This window comes from Passer domesticus, chromosome Z (genome assembly GCF_036417665.1).
Source record: "Passer domesticus isolate bPasDom1 chromosome Z, bPasDom1.hap1, whole genome shotgun sequence".
Taxonomy (NCBI): Eukaryota; Metazoa; Chordata; class Aves; order Passeriformes; family Passeridae; genus Passer; species Passer domesticus.
Window position 1 is genome coordinate 27,182,493 of NC_087512.1, and position 18,078 is coordinate 27,200,570.

At 42.7% G+C, this 18,078-nt stretch overlaps 1 protein-coding gene across 1 annotated transcript in view; it reads right to left on the bottom strand.

The window, feature by feature from the left end:
• The window catches only part of MAP1B (microtubule associated protein 1B), a 71,042-nt gene extending 64,111 nt beyond the window's left edge, over nucleotides 1-6,931 (bottom strand). Inside the window, exons 1-2 of the mRNA XM_064403420.1 lie at nucleotides 6,492-6,931; nucleotides 1,841-1,942 (exon numbers count right to left, since the gene is read on the bottom strand). Coding sequence (XP_064259490.1) covers nucleotides 1,841-1,942; nucleotides 6,492-6,669 — 280 coding nt within the window. The 5' untranslated portion in view covers nucleotides 6,670-6,931. The remainder of the gene's footprint in view (nucleotides 1-1,840; nucleotides 1,943-6,491) is intronic.
• Nucleotides 6,932-18,078: the final 11,147 nt, after the last annotated feature.

Here is an 18,078-nt window from a genome sequence, read left to right on the forward strand (position 1 = left end):
ATACAGAATTCTACATCAGAGAATAGCAGAAAGAAACCAAAATAATTCTCTGATCTGTACAGTGGGTTTCTGAAGGTACAAATGCGCTTCTCCACAAAATTTTAGATGAGAAGTTGGTCAAAATGGATAGCTTTATCCCTTGATATTGCCTTTATTCAAGTTTCAGGCTCCCTTCATGCTTTGTAAATACAGACTTTGGCAGTTTATTGTTTAAAGATTGAGCAGTAGTGAAAAACACATTCATTTCTGCTTGTCAGAGATGTTGATGAATTCCAGTCACATGCAATTAAGCTAGAATTCAACACAATGACAGATTAAACAGCGAAGTCTAGACAAACAAGGGGGAAAAAAATCAATCAAAATACAATTCCCAGAGAAAAATTCCTAAACAATTCTACATTCTTTCTGCTGAAAAGGGGGGCGGGGGGGGCACAATCTTATCTTATTTATTACATGAAAGTAGAGTATTTGTTTTATTTTAATTCTCGCAGTGGTATTAGAATGCATCATCTAAAAGAGGCAGTAAAAATACTAGTCATGTTGTAATATTTTTGCTACAGGAGCAACATAGGAGCTTTAAGTTCTTAAAGTAAAACAAAGATATGCCAAAAGTAGGATACACTGCATTCTGCATTTCTTAAATTCCCTCTCTGTAAAGCAAAGCAGTGTCACTGAGATGTTGAATTGGCTTCAAGACATTTAAAATTCAATGAAAGACAAGTATTCTAGGCCCCAGTTTACATCCACATAAATACAGGGCTACATGTCTTCACTCAAAAATCTTCATGCTGTGTATTTTTTTATTAGTTATGCTGGTTTTCAAACACTAGGACAAATCATAGAAGTATGTAATTTTTTCTTAACCCTGGCAGTGCTCTCTAGATATGGAGAGATACAGCAAAAACTGCTTTAACATATGCTGCAAGAAGAAAAAAGTAGTTACACAAGACATTTTTGTACATTATTTAAAACCATCAGGTCAATGCTGTCATGATAGCAAGGCATCAGGGTCTCTGTCAAAAATGTATAGCAACTGACCTCAGGAAGGTGATTTGGTTGCATGATACAAAATATCATAGCCCTTTTTACCACACATTAGAGATGTTCCAGAAGCTGGAATTTTTAACACTTGTCAGTAGCAGGTTGTACTGTATGACAGCACTTAACATGCATATGGCCACAATGATTTCACTAATGACAGAAACCTCTACTACTTTGAAAAGGTCATATATGTTCATATAAGAAACCTGATTGAATTCATCTACACTTATTCAGCAATGGTATTAAGAGTAATGAGATCTTAGAAAACTTACCGAACACTTGATTCTCATGACACCAGACCAAACCCAAACTTTACACTTCACAAAACTGGTAAACAAAAGATTCAATTTATTGAATGAATCCTCTTAAGGAAGAATGGGCTTGAAAAAAAGGCAGCAGAAGAGATTTAGTCTTGCTAGCCCTATACATTTCTGATTTCCTCATACAAGCCCAAGAAAGTTCCTGGGAGTGAAGGCAGACTCACCATAACTCAGCTTCTCATACCAAGGAAGATAACTAAGTTCAAGTTCTTTGGGAAGAAATACAGGGCTTGAGATGCAGTAGTACAACAGCTGTGACATCAGTTCTGTCTCTGTCCAACTACAGAGCGAACCTTTCCAGTTATTGGTTTTTATGTACACCACCTACCACAATAAGCTTCCGTCACTGGACTACTAGATTGGTGCCAGGTGAAGAAACTGTTCAATCCAAAGGTGAGTTTTCCGAACTTTAAAAAGCCCTAAAATTAATGGGCCAGGCAATTTCAGGGTGTAATTTAGCATTCTGTTCTTAAACTCACCTCGAACTTCAGGAGAGAATCGAGCTGAATGGCGAGACACAAAAAGTTTCAGTTCTTGATCCAAGTTGCATTCGACCAGGTTTGTGTCCCATGATCGGATTCCTAAAATTCAAAATACAAAACACATGTAGCTTGACACATGAGCACTGGAAGTTTTAACTGAGTACTAGTTCTATTTGCATTCAAACTATTTGCATATTTCCAAATTCCAAGGCCAGCCTCGCTTTCTTCCACGGCACAAAGCTATTTTTTAAAATGCACTCAGAAGGAGTTTGACAGCAATCAGAAAAAAAAAATCTGCCTTTCTAAAGGGTGACCATTCTTTAAGGCCCCAGCTTTAGAACTGCAGTAGTAGCCACTTCACAGTAAGTTACCAATGTCCCTGACATGACTTTAAAATCCCAACATACAGATTTACAAAAACAGAAGAGTGAATCACCTAGAGGACACTTCAGTCATGTTGCCCCTTTGAGAATAAAAAGACAGCATTACCTAGCATGTTGCTAATTAATATTTAAATACAAAGTATTAAATTGCTGACTTCTTCATTCAGCATCTTTGAAGCATACCATATTTTAAATTAAAATTCAAGTGATCTTTTATTTATGGAGTGTCAGAACTCTAGTTTTGAAATTTGAAAATGCTGTGCTTGATCTTTTTTTTAAAAAAAACCAAATTGCACATCTCTGTTCCCTACTGTTTTTCCCCCAGCTACTTAAAAAGTGAGACACTTGACACTTATATGACCAAAAAATATATTATTCTTAAGTAGATTTTTAGGGACTGAAATTTGACCAGGAAAAAAAGTCATTGCAGCCAAAAGATAAGTTTCTTGTTTTCCTCCATAAGACTTCAATGAACAGTTTGGGGAAAAAAATCAGATTTTTATATAATTTTGTTTTGAAATTGTTCTGAAAATCTACTTTTGAAATAATGAGCAAGCAGTAACACTACAAGTAAGTCCAGGAACTGCTGCAATTTTGAAAATGAAATATGCACTCATTTTTTTGCCCTAAAAACCCATCATTACATCTACAGAAATGAACTGGCAAACATAAAATGGATTGCTGGTGAGGAAGTGTCTGGTGGCCCCTCCCTACATGACCATGCCTTTGCATGGAATTATTGGATTAGACTACTTTGGGATTTGACAACAAGATGCCTGAAGAAGTGTGTGTCCAACCCCTCAAAATGAGTGTAGAACTAACACTTCTCTCAGGGTTTCAGGCTGTGGATGTTACTGCAATGCCACTTCCCATGCTAGATGTATTTTCTATTTCAAGGGAGCAGAAATGTCAGAACTTAGACTAGCAGAAGCCATGTTGCAGGGATGAAGCATGAGGAGAAAAGAGGGAATAGCAGAGAAACCAGATCTGCAGTGCTATTCTCCCATTGCAGCTCTGAGTAGGTTCTCCATGCAAATATGAACATCTGCATTTCAAGAGCTTGAAGCCTCTGCAAGAAGAATGCATCCAGGGCTCTTCCTTGTCAGTATCCAAGTAAAGGTAGGAGCAAGCTTACTGTAACATGGTACCAACAATTAAGTAGCTGCCATTTGAATCTCAAAAAAAATTTGAAAATGCAGTATTGCCTGTGTGTTCCATAACCACTTGAAAAAAAATCACTGAGCTATAACCAGCCACCTCCACTTCCTGGCTGACGCATCATTGTTCAGAGGCATAAGCAGCAAGGTTCTTCTGCAAGTCTCCTTACTTTGTTTCCTCAGAAAGCACTTGGCCATATGGTACATTTTTGGGACAAGTTTTGGCAGGCAAATACATCTAAACTGGGTTTAATATCTTCCAGGTGTTGGAATATTTGAGAGCAAGAGCACCAAGATGATATAATACGATACAAATAGAGCACATATGAAAACAATAACTATTAAAGTGACATTGATCACAAAGTTGAAGTACACTGAATGAATCAGTGCTGAATTTCAAGAAGCTTGAAGAGAAACAGCTCCCTGGCCTATGACACCAAGCTTGGGCAGAGAAACTATGCTTTCTGGAGGTCGGTGAAACGACATGGACTATGATTCATCAATGCTGCTAACGAAAGGACTGGTCCACCACCCCTAGCTGCTTTAGATGTGATCCTAATGTGCTGTAGGGATAAGATTCTGATTAGATATAGTCAAGATTGCTCAATCATTGCCTGATTGAGCCAGGCAATGTCCAAAATACGGGACTCAACACAAAATAAATAGGAAAAACAAAAAGCCAAGGGCATAAAAGCCTTTATGGTCTATGCATGCAAGTTGAAGCTGGAATTTGGGTAGACAATCCAAAATAAGCAACTGCATGATTCAGCAATCTGGATGCAAAAATTATGCATCTGTATTATAGCGGAGAAAACTGTATTAAACGAACGATATCACTGAATCAGGTCTTGGGTGGAACAAAGGTAAACGCAGAACTAAAATCCAAGGTCAGCCCAATGATGGCTTAGCAGTGTGGACATAACTGCTGTAAACATGGCTGAACTGGAGCTGTTTCTTTCCTTCTGCAGTCTTAGGAGTGCAATGCCACTAGACACAGGACTAATCAGACAGCAGGGAGGGCACACCCAGTACCATCTGCTAAATCACTGGAAAAATCTTGAAGCTTTCTCTTCACACCCCTCTTCTCTTTTGGCGGATGGTGGGTTGGAGAATTGCCCCCTTAGCAAAGTCACATCCAAAATGCAATTAATGAAAATGTATCTTGCCACACCATTCCCTCCCCACCATATATTAAGAAATGACTCTGCATTCCACCAGGTTGCGTAGCATCACGCCACTGATGTGTTATCAGCAGATGTTTTCTTTGACACGTTGCTCTGCAGTTTGGCGCATGAATCCACAGTTTTCAGTCATGGTACTCAGGAGATGTACCAGGGAAGACAGCAAACCAAAGTTATCAAGAACCAAAATGCATTCAAAGCTCCATTGAGAATAAAGGCAGCAAGAAATTATTTTTTTCCAATCTACAGCCGACTTACCAAACAAAAAAATATTAGCTGAGCCCACAATTGCCTCACACAGACAAAGCATCAGACTCCCACTGTATTCATCCAGAAAAAATGTACCTCAACATTTCACCAAGGAGTTTTCTTAGCAGGCAAAATTCTCAATTAGATGGTCTAATACTAGAAGCAGCAAGGTGACTTTAATCCAAAATGATGAATTAAAAGGCCAAACACTCCTTCTGAACACCTAAACCTGTAAGTGGGTGTTACGCTTAGTGGCAGGAGATAGCAGCAACTGAGCTATGCAGCAGCGACTGTACAATAGGAGACTGAAGAAGAGACTGGAGAGCATTTCTTGAGGGGAAGGGTATTAGCTGTCTTGAGGGAAGAAATTTTATCAATTTGCTTTATAATCTCTGACAATTTAATAAAAATGCAGCCAGTTCTCTTCTAACACAACTGAAAATTAGATAGAGTCAAGGAAGTGCAATGCTCAAGAAGCTCTGAATGACAAAGCACCTGCCTCAGTAGCTCTCCCCAAGAGACAATGGTAGCAATAAAGATGAACAGGTTATGATGAACCTTGCTAGCTGAGATGGGGATGCTTTTTACCTCAAACAGTAATGAAAAAGGATTCAGAGAAATAACCAACTAAAGCAACAAGGGTTGAGAAAGCAACAATAGAGACACAGATGAAGTCCTAACTGGACTGCTGAACCACACCTACATGACAAGGCTGCTACCAATTCCCCCATTCCAGGATCTCTTCTCCACTCTTAACAATGGCAGTTCCTGAAATCTTTGTTTTCACCAGCCAAGAACAAAAAAATACATATTATAAAATCAGCTATCAACTGAGTTTAAGTGACTGTAAGGTCCAACAAACATTTTCTTCGTGCTTTATTCCACTAATACTGCAACAGCTTGTTGTTTTTTGTTGTTTGTTTTTTGGTTTTTTTTCTCCTTTCCGCTTATAAAACTGTCATTTCACTTGCAATACCACCCTGCATGGCCGTCTTAAGAAAAGGACAAATAAACGCCGAGTCAGAGGAGTCCGCAGTCGGACAATAACGCGGCTGAGCCCTCGGCTAACAGCCTTGTTACTCATATGGGTTTTCTTTATTGGAATATATACGCGTATATAGAACTTGGGTCCTGAAAAATTGTCCAGACGACAGCAAAGTCCCAGCGCCCAAAGTTAGACACAAAGGCGCGGCTGCGCTCCCGCCCGCGCAGCCTCTGCCGCCGCGAGGGAAAACGCCCCGACCCCCGCCGGCTTAGCGCGGCGCTGGGGGACGGGGACTGCGGGCGGCAGCCCCAGCCCAGCCCGCCCAGCCCATCCCCGCCGCCCTTTGTCCGCCCCGAGCAGGCACCGGGACCGCAGTGCGGACCGTGCCACGCCCACCCGCCGGTGTCTCCGGGCAGACGGGCTCCCGACCCGGCCCCTCCGCCCAGCCATGGCGGGGAGGGGGCTCGCTGCGGCTTCCCGCAGCCCCGCTCCGCAGTGCCCGCGCCCCGCGGGGGAAGGCGGGTGGGTGGGCGATTGCGGCGGGACCCCCCGGGGAATAAAGAGCCGGAGCCGCGGCTGGGCGGGATGCGTGTCGGGGGCTATCCCGGCTCCCGGCCGCGCCCAGGGAGGGGCAGGGCGCCGGCGGGGGGTGTCGCGGCGCTGCTTGCGGCGCCCCGGCTCCCGCCGCCTCACCTCGCTCGATATTGGCGATGGCCCGCCGCAGGTGCTCCTCGGTCACCAGCTCGCCGACGACCACCAGCAGGTAAAACTTGCTGTCTAGGAAGCGGTGGGAGAGACTGGGCGAGGTGGAGGTCGGGTTGGGGATGCTGCATGAGGGCTCCGAGTCCACTTCCACCACTACGGTGGCCATCGCCTCCGCCCCGCGGCTCCGGGGCGCTGAGCGCAGAGCAGCTCCGCAGGCGGCAAGGAGGGAGTGAGGGCGGGTGGGGAGGCGGCGACGCTTTTATACGGAGACGGTGCAGGGCAGGGACCTGGTGAGGAGGAGGAGGAAGGGGGGGAGCCGGCGCATCCTCCGCGCCGCCGCCGCCTTTCCAGCATCCACAGCTGATGTCATCTGCGGCAAATCCTCCCCGCGGCGGCCCCCGGAAGCAGGAAGGACGCGGGGGGCGAACAACGCCCCGAGGGGACGCCAAGGGGTGCGCCCCGCGGCTGGCTCCCAGCCCGGCCGTGGCACCCCTGGACGCCCCTCGCGTCCCTTGCTGCCCGCGCCCGTCCGGGGCGTCACCCTGCCGGCCGCTTACCCCTGGGCCCGTCCCTTAAATCAGGGCGATGGGGAGCCGCAGGTGATGGCCTGGCAGACCTGGGGAGCTCGTGCGGGAAAGCCGGCATCGGGACTCCAGCAGCGCTCCAGAAGCGGATGAAAAAGCAGTGCCACTGCCCAAAGCCAGTTGTCCTCTCCTACATCCTGCTGTACCACTGCAGCAAAATTTGAGTCATACTTAAATACACACCCTCACCCAGAAATCGAAATATTCTTGCTACCTTTTTAAATTTAAAAGCAGTTTATTTGATAAGATACTTCACACATAGCTCTTCTGAACATATTCAATACCCACGGATATATGACACCAGAAAAACGCTGTTTTTGGACAATATGTTGAAACCCATAGTCTTAGCTTATTAAAAGCTGCAGAAATTCAAAGGGCTTTGATAAGTAATGTTGATTGGGCTCAAGCATCTCCAGGGAGCAATGATGGCAGAAAACTTCTACAATGATAGAACCAAAGGTTTCGTTTCTCAGTATCTACACCCCCCATACTCAGTGATAACCACCTCTAAAAGTGTGTTACTGTCTCCTAACGAGGGATGGAGAAGTCAAATCTGTCTGAGATGTTCCTCTCACTTTACTGACATAAACAAGCCACTTGTGTACACTAAGCCTCTTGTTTATAAGGCTCATGTCATGTGGGATAAATTTCACTGTGACATAGGAAAGGATATAAACATTTATAGCTTGTTTTTTCAGATAGCCGCCTGTCCCTGACTGAGAAGACACTTCCTCTGTCTGCAGCTTCTTACAGTGCTGGGTGTGCAAATTCTCTGCCTGCTGCTCAGGAACAGAGTGCTTGCCTGGGTGAACCAGTATGTCAGCCTTGTCATCTTCGTATTTTGTTCCAGGGCACAGTGGACTGGTTTGCATGCATTTCAGGTTGTCACTCCTAAGTTTTTTCTGTCTTACTAGCCTAGAGGCTACAGTTTCAACCCACAAAGATTAGAAGAGGATCATTATACGTGCTGGTCCATAGTGTTGTATCTGTCTATAGCACCTAGTGGTTTTGATATGAATAGTTCCTCTGCATAAATACAGCACTCAGAGTCTTGGCTTACGCAGTGTGGTGTGTTTGGATGTTGCATCCAAAGTGGACTTTTTCTGAACTGCCGTTATTCTGAAGGTTGTGGAGTGCGGACAAGCGTTTTCACAGCCGTGTCAGGCGGCTGAGATGACACAGTGGTAAAGAGCAGCAGTGCTCATTCTTCACTGGAGCTGACACTGCTTATAGGACAAATACAATAGCATAGATGCAGAAGAACTAGCAGCAGTTTTAAGGTTTGCAAGGCATTCAAAGGTGCAGTGTGTTCCTCTTGGGATATCTGGGCCCCACTGTGACCCAGATATCTGTTAATCTGGGCCCCACTGTGACTTTGCTGTTTCCTGTCAGTTTCCATGGGATGGAGTAGATGCCTACTTAGAAATAATGTCCATCCCCTGTAGCCTTTTCCTATATGGCCTCCTTCCTAATAATTTATTATAATTATAGATATCTTCATGACTTTCCATATGGTACCCACTGGAGAAAGGCAGCTTCAGGCTTCTGTTGCTGCAATCTGTAGTTTTGGGATGTGCCTTTATGTCAATCATCAGCAAGAGCAGCTAGTCTCTCAGGCATGGAAGGGGCTTGCCAAGGGGTCTTGCCAACTGGTTGCAGAATAGACAGATGCTGGTTCCTGGACATGAAAGTAAAACAATTACTTGCCTCACAAGCACAGCAGGTTAAATGTGATAGTCAGAGAAATGCATGCCAGTACTCAAAAGGCGCTGTTATGTGCTTTTAAGCAATTTCTTATTTTAAGGAAAAGTGGAAATATTCATAGCTGGAAAGATGCTTGTGAATTTGAAAAGAGCTGAAAAGAATGCATTTTATCAGAGAATAAAATGCTTACATACAGGTAGGTGATGCAGTTACATTTGAAATTGCCTGCTCAGGTAGTCCTCTATTTTGTACTACAGCGTAAAATAACATGCAGTTATTTTAAAATACCATGCAGAACATGGTGCGATAAAAGGTGAACTGTTGCAGTCAAACTTTCTTGTGATGGGTGATGCGTCACCCATTAAAACCCTAAGGACAAGAGGTTGTCTTTGGGAAAAAATGGTCTCTTGTGCTAAACTCTTCAAAGGATGCAGACCTCTAGCCTTGTCTATTCACAAACATATGCTGCCTCATCTGAGATGGAAGGTAGACAAGAAAGGTGCTTTATCCTCCAGAACATATCGCTGAGGAAGCTGCAGGGTCCCAGCTCCATAGCCACTGTTCACACTGTGTCTTGCCCTGTCCGTATCTCAGTCAGGTAGATTTGTTTGTCATCATCTTTTCCTATCTGGAAACTAATTTGTGTTCTGCAATATGGAGCATCATGTTCACTGCTGAGTGAATATGCTGTACAAAGCTGACTTAATGTCCTGTGACCCCCACTGTTTGAGAGTGATACCACCTGCCTATCTGCAGCTAAGTCACATAGATGTGCCCCTTCAGCAGAAGAAGCAGCGACATTCATGGACTATGGAATATATCTTACTGTTTCAAAGAGACAGTGATTGAGATCCGCACCTGTCTGGCTTTTAATTGTCTTGCTTTGATTTAGTTGTTCTATTACGTTCAATACCAAGTTGGAATCCCACAGCTGAATGTGGTCAAATAGTATATGCAAAGCTGTATTTTTTTAGATGTTGTATTTTTTAAAGAGGCAGTTTAAATAAAGTGATTGAAATTTAAAACATGCTTCTTGGTAGTATGTGCCATTTGTTACCCACTAATATTCAAGCTTCATTCAAGTCCAAACTTCAAATTTTAAATGAAGTTTCAGTGATGTACAAACCTTTAGACTGGCCCTTTGTCTCAGGTCAAGTGTCATCCCTACCATAAAAGAAATACCTATCCATATGGATTGCTTCAGACCAATTGACATACAGACTGGGGAACAAGAGGTTGGAGAGCGGCACTGTGGAGATGGACCTGGGGTTGCATGTGAGTCAGGAAGCCAGGAGGACCACCCGTGTCCTGGGGGCATCAGGCCCAGCATGGCCAGCCGGGCAGGGGAGGGGATTGTCCTGCTCTGCTCTGCTCTGCACTGGGGTGGCCTCACCTCGAGTGCTGGGGGCAGTTCTGGGAGCCACAGTGTAAGATACACAACTATTGGAGAGTGTCCAAAGGACTGCCATGAGGATAGTGAAGGGCCTTGAGGGGAAGCCGTGTGAGGAGCAGCTGAGGTCACCTGGTCTGTTCAGCCTGGAGAAGACTGAGGGGAGACCTCATTGCACTCTACATCTTCTTGTGAGGGGAAGAGGATAGGCAGGTACTGATCTCTTCTCTGTGGTGACTAGTGGCAAGACTCAAGGGAATTGCATGAAGTTGTGTCAGGGGAGGTTTAGGCTGGGTATTCAGAAAAGGTTCTTCACCCAGAGTGTGGCTGAGCACTGGTAGAGGCTCCCCAGAGAAGCTGTCACAGCACCGAGCCTGACAGAGTTCAAGTGTTTGGACAACACACTCAGGTGCATAGTGTGATTCTTGGGGTGTCCTGTGCAGCGCCAGGATTTGGACTTCAATGATCCTCATGGATCCCTTCCAACTCAGGATATGCTGGGATTTTTTTGAATTTAAGAACTTTACTGAAACTGAAGTGTCTTCATTGAGAGAAATGCCAGTCTGAGGACTGCACAATATGTCATGAAGCGCGTTCCTTACATCAGTAGGATTTCTTAAGGTTAGGCAGGAACGCCTAACTTCTAGAGATGCAGATTTGCCAGCCTAGGCCCGAGGTGACAGATTCACAGAATGGCTGCTTGGAAGGGGCTTCTGAAAGTCATATTGTCTAATTTCCCTGCTCAATTGGATGGTAGGTTTCTGAGAGCTATGTCCAGTGGGGTTTGAGTATCTCCATGGATGGAGACAACCATTCTGGGCTACTTCTGATGCATGATGAAGTCAGGAATATGCAACCAATATTACAACAGATAATAACTATAACATTGTGTACCTTACCTGATGCTTTCCCATTGTGGCCATCGTTCTCAATATCCCCACTCCACCTCATCCCCCATTTTCTGCAACCAGAAGCTCTACCATCCCCCCATGGTGCAGCCTTTACCTCTCAGTCTCCTCAGTGCATGGTTCCTTTGGGGCAACTCAGCAGAGTGTGCAGCAGCAGCACAGGTGCAGAGGGACAGTCAGCATGTCACCCTGGCCCCAGCAGGGCAGAAGTGTCACCCTGCAGCTGCTGGCCATGGTGTGATTAGTCATGAGCCCTTCCCTGCCAACATCTGGGCGTGTAGTTCATGAAGACAACTCCTCCTGCCTTCCCCCACTTTAGGCAAGGAAGCATCTTCATCTCTAACATCCTCAAGCTGATGCAGCTAGAGGAGCTCCTCCTGCAGCAGTGATATGGCAATAGCCAGGGTCACCAGAGAGAGCTGTACCTGCATGAGCAGACAGAGACTTGGACTTCATGAGAGACTCTTGGAAAATACTTGACGTTTTAGGATGGCAGGCTTTAACCACATGGAAAATAAAAATTACTTGACCAACATTCATTTCAGGTATTTTAAAAATATTGCTTCAATTTTAATGATTACTTTTTAAATTTCAAAGGGGAGAAAGCTTTTATTTGGTTATCATGAAATATCCATTTCAATTGGTATTTCATCTGTTTCTCACTCCTTCCACTTTCTCCACAGAAAAGAAGAAGTTACATATAAAAAAAAAGTGAAGAAAGCAACACTATTGCTTTTAAAAATAACACTTTTTCTCACTTTTAGCTTTCTGTCTTGAAGTGAGAGAAAAATAACACCAAGTAACATTTTGCATTAGTTGCCAGTGGAAAAATTTATTATTTTTTATCAGAGTAATTTCCCTCTTTTCCTTTAGTGGAAAAAAAGAATTAGAAATGAAAAAAGATGAAAGTACTTTATTTAACTGCAATGAGAACTAAATGAAAAGAAAAAGATTTTCCACTGGACTATTAAAAAGAGACAAATTGAAAAATAATTATTTTGCATAATTTTATCATGACATTTGCTACGAAAAGAACATGTAGCTTTTCATGAAAATAAAATTATTGCTTCTCCACTATTAGAGGGAAAATACAGCCCTTTTAAGTAATTTTTACTAATTAGGATGGTGCTTAAAATTCAGCAATAAATGATAACAAAAGTATTGAAGGCACTAGTACCCATTGTACCAAAAAGCTGGATGGATAATTAAAGAATCATCAGCTGCAAAAACAATGGTAAGACCAAGTGGTTGGCATCAGGCAGTGGTTTTGAGCATCCTCTGAGTGCAGGGCTCAGTTGTCAACCCTTCTGAACAAGAGAGAGAATGGTCTGTTTGTGGGATATAGTTAGGGTTTCAGGAGCTGAGTTTGTCAGGGTTTTAATTCTTATTGAAGGACTGCAAGTTATAGAATTGAATTTGGGTACTAAGGGTAAAATACAAGTTATCTCCTGTCCCACCAGCCTGAGGAACCCTATGGCCCGGAGTCCCCACATGTGCTTCCTTTCAAGCTAGTTTGAGAGCTCTGTCTTGACTTACAAAAGGAGACAATTCTAGCCATGGGTTTAGAAGGTCTATACATGCACTATCATCTGCCTCTTTTGGGGGCAGCTGGAAGCTGAGAGTTCCTGCACTGGGCTGTTGACCCCCAGGTTCAGCCTGGCCACAGGCTGCCCAAAACCTGTCTGCCTTGGCAGCACACCCTGTCCATGCTGGAGGACCATCAGCCAAGCTTTAGTCCCTTAAATCACTACAGGCACAAAGGAAAAGAATATCAATGAATATGAAAAATATTAAAAAAATAAAAATGTCAGCTGTTGGCCACCTGCTGCTCCATCCTAGACACTCGGGTGGCAAAAGCACAAGGAGGTGCTCTAATGAAAATGGTGGGGTTTTTGTTTGTTTGGGAGTTTTTATTGCGGTTTTTTTGTTTGTTTGTTTGGTTGGTTTTGTTGTTTTTGTTTTCTCTCCAAGCTGAATTTCTAAAGCTACCTCTGGCAACCAAATGGCAAGTAGATATTTTACATAATATTTTCATGTCATTTTAAGACATGCCTTACAATACTTTCCAGAGGTTACCTGGAAAGGTTTCCAGATGTTATCTGGTTACCAGCTCTGCTGGTTCTGTAGGATTTAGAATTGCTTAGAAATTATTATTTTACTAGGGTCCTGTTCTCTCAAGCACACTACAATAGAAATGACAAATCGCTACTGCACAGATAATAGAAAGCAAGAAATCTAGGCAAGCATAATTTCATACAGAGCACTGACAGACTTCCGAACACAGAATCTGGGAACTGCTCCATCTTCCTACTGGAAAGGTCCAACAGAGCCTGATCCTACACTGGAGGCATCACAACTCACCAAGGCTGCATGTATTGCATGGCTGCAACCAGAGTAGTGCATCATTTTCACCCTTGCCCAGTACTTTTTGTGCGTGCAAGGATGCAGTCTTTCATTCCAGTGCTCTTATTATGTTGAAAGTTACAATCAGTCTTATTCCTAAAAGTATAGTTTGTGACTCTGATACAGCCTAAACAGTGTTTAGCAATTCTACTGGTGTAGCCTGCAGTCTTACTGTTACAATCATCCCATCCTTTAAGTGTTTCAACTACCACAAAGCCTTATACTTTTACAATAGAACTTGATACTCGAACAGTGTAAATGGTAGAAATGGTTAACTTAATTTTATATGTATCTCAAAACAAATTCCAGAGTTGGAATTTGTAGGAGACCACCTACATGACTGACCATCTGGTTCCTTTCCCCTTTTGTGCACTTTATTATTATGGCTTAATAGCAATGTTACTATTTGTATGATTTTGCAGCATAATTTTGGTGCTTTTTTGTTTGTTTGTTTGTTTGTTTTCCTTTGTTTTCTGGGTTCTTTTTTTGTGTTTGTCTGCCCCAGGCACTCCAATAGGCTGACGCAAAGTACAGATGATTTAAGGATGCTCTTTAAATAAATAAGTCATTCCTGGTCATTGGTATTTTGCAGTAGGTTGGGATGTGCTGACTAAGAGTTGCACTGCAGAATTTACTGAAAGGCTTGAGTGGAGGGTGTGCAGCAGTGGTGCCAAGAAATCTCAGTAAGCTGAGCATTTTGCTAAGGGGCTCCTGTTTCAGGTGTGGACAGAGACCACCACCACTGGGCATTCTAATACAAGGGTTCACCATCAGTGTTTGGTTTGTGCCCAGGGGTGTGCCTTTTAGTCCTGCCATGGCAGTGCCCCAAGAGTCCTTGTGAGCTGAAGCCATGCTATGGGATAGGCAGGGTCTGCCATGATTTCCTCCTAAGAATTATCCTGATTTTTTGTCAGGTTATAATGCAACTTTATTGCCAGAAGTTGTATGATAACCTCTTCGGGTAAATCTAGAGTGAGGCTGTATTTTTGAAATACAAAGAAATTATGTTATTTCTCATTATTTGCAAAGGTAGTAGAACAATGCTGAAAAGTACAATTTCCAATGCAGGAATATAGATCCATGATTAAGTACATTACAAAATGCAGAAAAGAATTTAGAGTTTAGAATTTTTAAAAATGTTCTTTTCCAAATATTTGTAGTCTGGTTTTTGAGGTTGTCCTGTGCTGGGTCAGAGTTGGATTCAATGATTCTTGTGGGTGCTTTCCAAGTTGGGTTATTCTATGATTCTATTAAATATTCCGTTCAACTTTCCCTAAGATAGCTTGAACTTCTTTAATGGTGGGGTTTTTTTTTTCTAATTTCTCCTTATGCTGGTTCCGAAACAATTTTGAATTCCAAACTTGGAAGGGTACGGTAGTTCTTCAAAGCTCAAGGAAGGTAAGATTTGTATTAGCCTGACTTATTTTACTGTGGTCATCCTCAGGCATACTTTAGAGATAGCAGCTATTATATTGTCATTATGTGGAATAATAGTATATACTTGTGTATACCACATAAATGATACAAGAAAAACGTCTTTCTCCTCCCGGTAATACTGGTAATACTACTTTTTACATCTTCTACCACAGCAGCACAGAAATGTTGCTATTTCTGGGATAACACAAAGTGCCATTGCACTCAGTTTTGTGAAAAGGCATGAATTAATATACCCTTTCCAAGCAAAGTCATGGATATACATTGCATATATAGAATGCAGTCTCCACTTTTGAATAATACAAAGTCACTGTATTTTGGCAATGCATGGTCAGAACTATTTTTTCATATTTCCCTGAGAAAATCCTGGTTCCACAAACCACAGTGTGTTGACTCTGTAGTAGGAGGGAACAGTTTTATTTATCTGTATATCCTTACCGCAAGCTCTGTATGATTTCTTTGGATGATTTGTGTTGAGCATGTTCAGTCACAGTAGATTTTGTCATCACTGAGAGAAAGGACTCAAACAAATCCCTATGACCCCTGGGTCATAAAATTGTTTAATGCTATATTCGTGCATTTATACATTGTATTTTTAACAGCATTAAAGCCATTATAGATGATTCATTCAATGAAAACGTTGATTACCTCTCGCTTTTTTGACATGTCAAGCTATTGGCTCAGTCTTCCAGTTTGGCACATCATTTTCTTTGGGTTCAGTTAATGTCTCAATCTGATTTGATAGTAACAAACTCAGTAGAGAGCATAAAGCAGCTGTCCATGGCCACTTTTATGGAAAACTAAATTAGAGTTGTGGTAGAAGGACCAGTAAATCTCCATCTAGAAGGAAACTGCCAAAGCCACCTTACAGTGCAAAGTACTGCGAAGAGGAATTAATGGAAGAAAAGATTGGGAGACACTGCTGGTTTTGGCAGAGATAGAATTAATTTTTTTTCACACTAGCTGCTATGGGGCTGTGTTTTGGACTTGTGCTGAAAACAGTATTGACAATGTAGAGATATTTTCATTATTGCTGAGCAGTGCTTTCTGCCAAAGCCTTTTCTGCTCCTCACACTGCCCCACCAGTGAGGGGGCTAGGGCTGTAGAAGGAGTTGGAAGGGGACACAGCTGGAATAGCTGACCCCAACTGACCACAGGGATATCCCAGACCATATGGCATCATGCTCGAGAAATAAAGCTGGGGGAAGACAAAGGAATGGGGATATGTTCAAAATCATGGCATTTGTCTTCCCAATACAAATGATGGAGCATGATGGAGCCTTGCTTTTCTTGAAGAGAGCTTGCCCATAGAAAACAGTGAAAAAAAGGAGTACTTTGCTTGTTCATGAGACTTTTGCTTTACCTATTAATTTATCTTTATCTCAATGTACAAGTTTTCTGGCTTTTGCCTTTCCAATTCTCTCCCCCATCATGCTGGTGAGGGAGCGGATGAGCAAGTGTGTGGGGCTTTGTTGCCAGCTGGGGTGAAACCTGACAGAGATTAAGTGCTAAGAACACTGCTGAAGTTATAATAAAATGAACAGGGACTTATTTTCTTCCTCATGATGCCTTTTGAAGTCTAGGTTTTATGCCCCTGTTTTTTGGGGATTTTAAGGATGATCAAGGTTGATGGTAAGATTTTTTTGCCATTGGCTTTCCTAGTTAGGAGGCTAGCATGGCAGTCTGGCTCCAAACAGAATTGCTGGCAGGCAAAGCCCATGTTCTCCTAGCATACAGCAAGGGGTAAATATCAAGTCTGTGAAATATTTTTAGGAGAAAAAGTTTCTGAATAAGAACATCATGAAATCAAAGAAGAGTCATGTTTACTTTGGCTGAAAAAGATTCCCCAGATGCTGTGCAACCATATGTTAAAAGACATATTAGTTCCTCTTTTCAGGCTGCTGCCACTAGAGGAAAGGTAGAGTAAGAGCAAAGAGGTGACTAGCAAGAGGGCCAAGATATTGTCAATTGAAATTGGAAATTAATTACAAAAATAAAGGATGAGACGATGTAGGAAGAGACTTGGACAGATACAGTAGGTATTGGAACAAACATCAAATATGATCACTTCTCTTCCCATGCATTCTTCTTGCAGGTAACAGCATAGGAATTCATCATTTGGGGAAGAAGAGGAAGAAGGTTGGTTCTGGTACAATTCCCCTTCAGCTGTGCAAAACCCAGGCACAAGGCATAGGTCAAGGTGTGCAGTCCAACAAGTAGAATGACTTCTTGCAGCCATGGTTTTCTGTGTTCCCCATGGAGCAGAGCAGTGGCCATGCAGTCAGCACTGAGAGGGCACCTGAAGATTCCCATGTGGCTACAAGGGATGCAGAAGCCCCTGCTGGAACCAGCAGAACTGTTTGTGCAAGGGCATCATGTATAGCAGAATTGCTATACAGCCTCCTGCCCGACAGCTTCTCTTCAAGCAGTGCCAACATCCTCTGGGTCCAAGGCCAAAAGCTAATGGGGATGCTCTTGTGAGTAAGCATTTCTGGACTGAGTGCACTGTGATCTTCATGGATTGCACATCTTTGGGGAAAAATTTCTCAAGATTGCTTGCAGACCCCTACCTCCCTCTATCTCTGCATCGTGTCACTGGTGGTTTATCCTGTGCATCCACTGTTGCAGGAGCAGCAGCAAGTGCAGAAGGACTAATGACAGGTGTCTAACATACCTCCACATTGGGGCTGTCTGACCAGAGTAGCCACCAACATTTTCATTCCATGAGAATTGTTTTTAGTATCTTCAGCATAAATTCTCATTTAAAAGTTTTTCGTTTTTGTTCTGTTTTGCTTGGGGTTTTTGTTGTTGTTTTGTTTGTTGGTTTTTTGTTTTGTTTTGTTGGGGTTTTTTTTTGTTTTTTTTGTTTTTTTTTTTTTTTTTTCCTGAGCATGAGTAGGAAAACATACACCAGAATTCAGTAAATACTGAAAGCCAACCTGGGCTATTTTGGGTTGATGCATCTATAGTGATATTGTGAGTATTTAATTAACATTATAGTAAAATTTTCTTTATTATAAATAAACCAGAATAAAACTAGCTGATCTTCCAAGAACTGAATTTGTCCTCTGCTGTTATTGGCAGTAAAAATTGATAAAGTATTATTTTAGTGTGCAGTGTAAGCTCAAATAATTTTCAAAGGATGAAAGGAG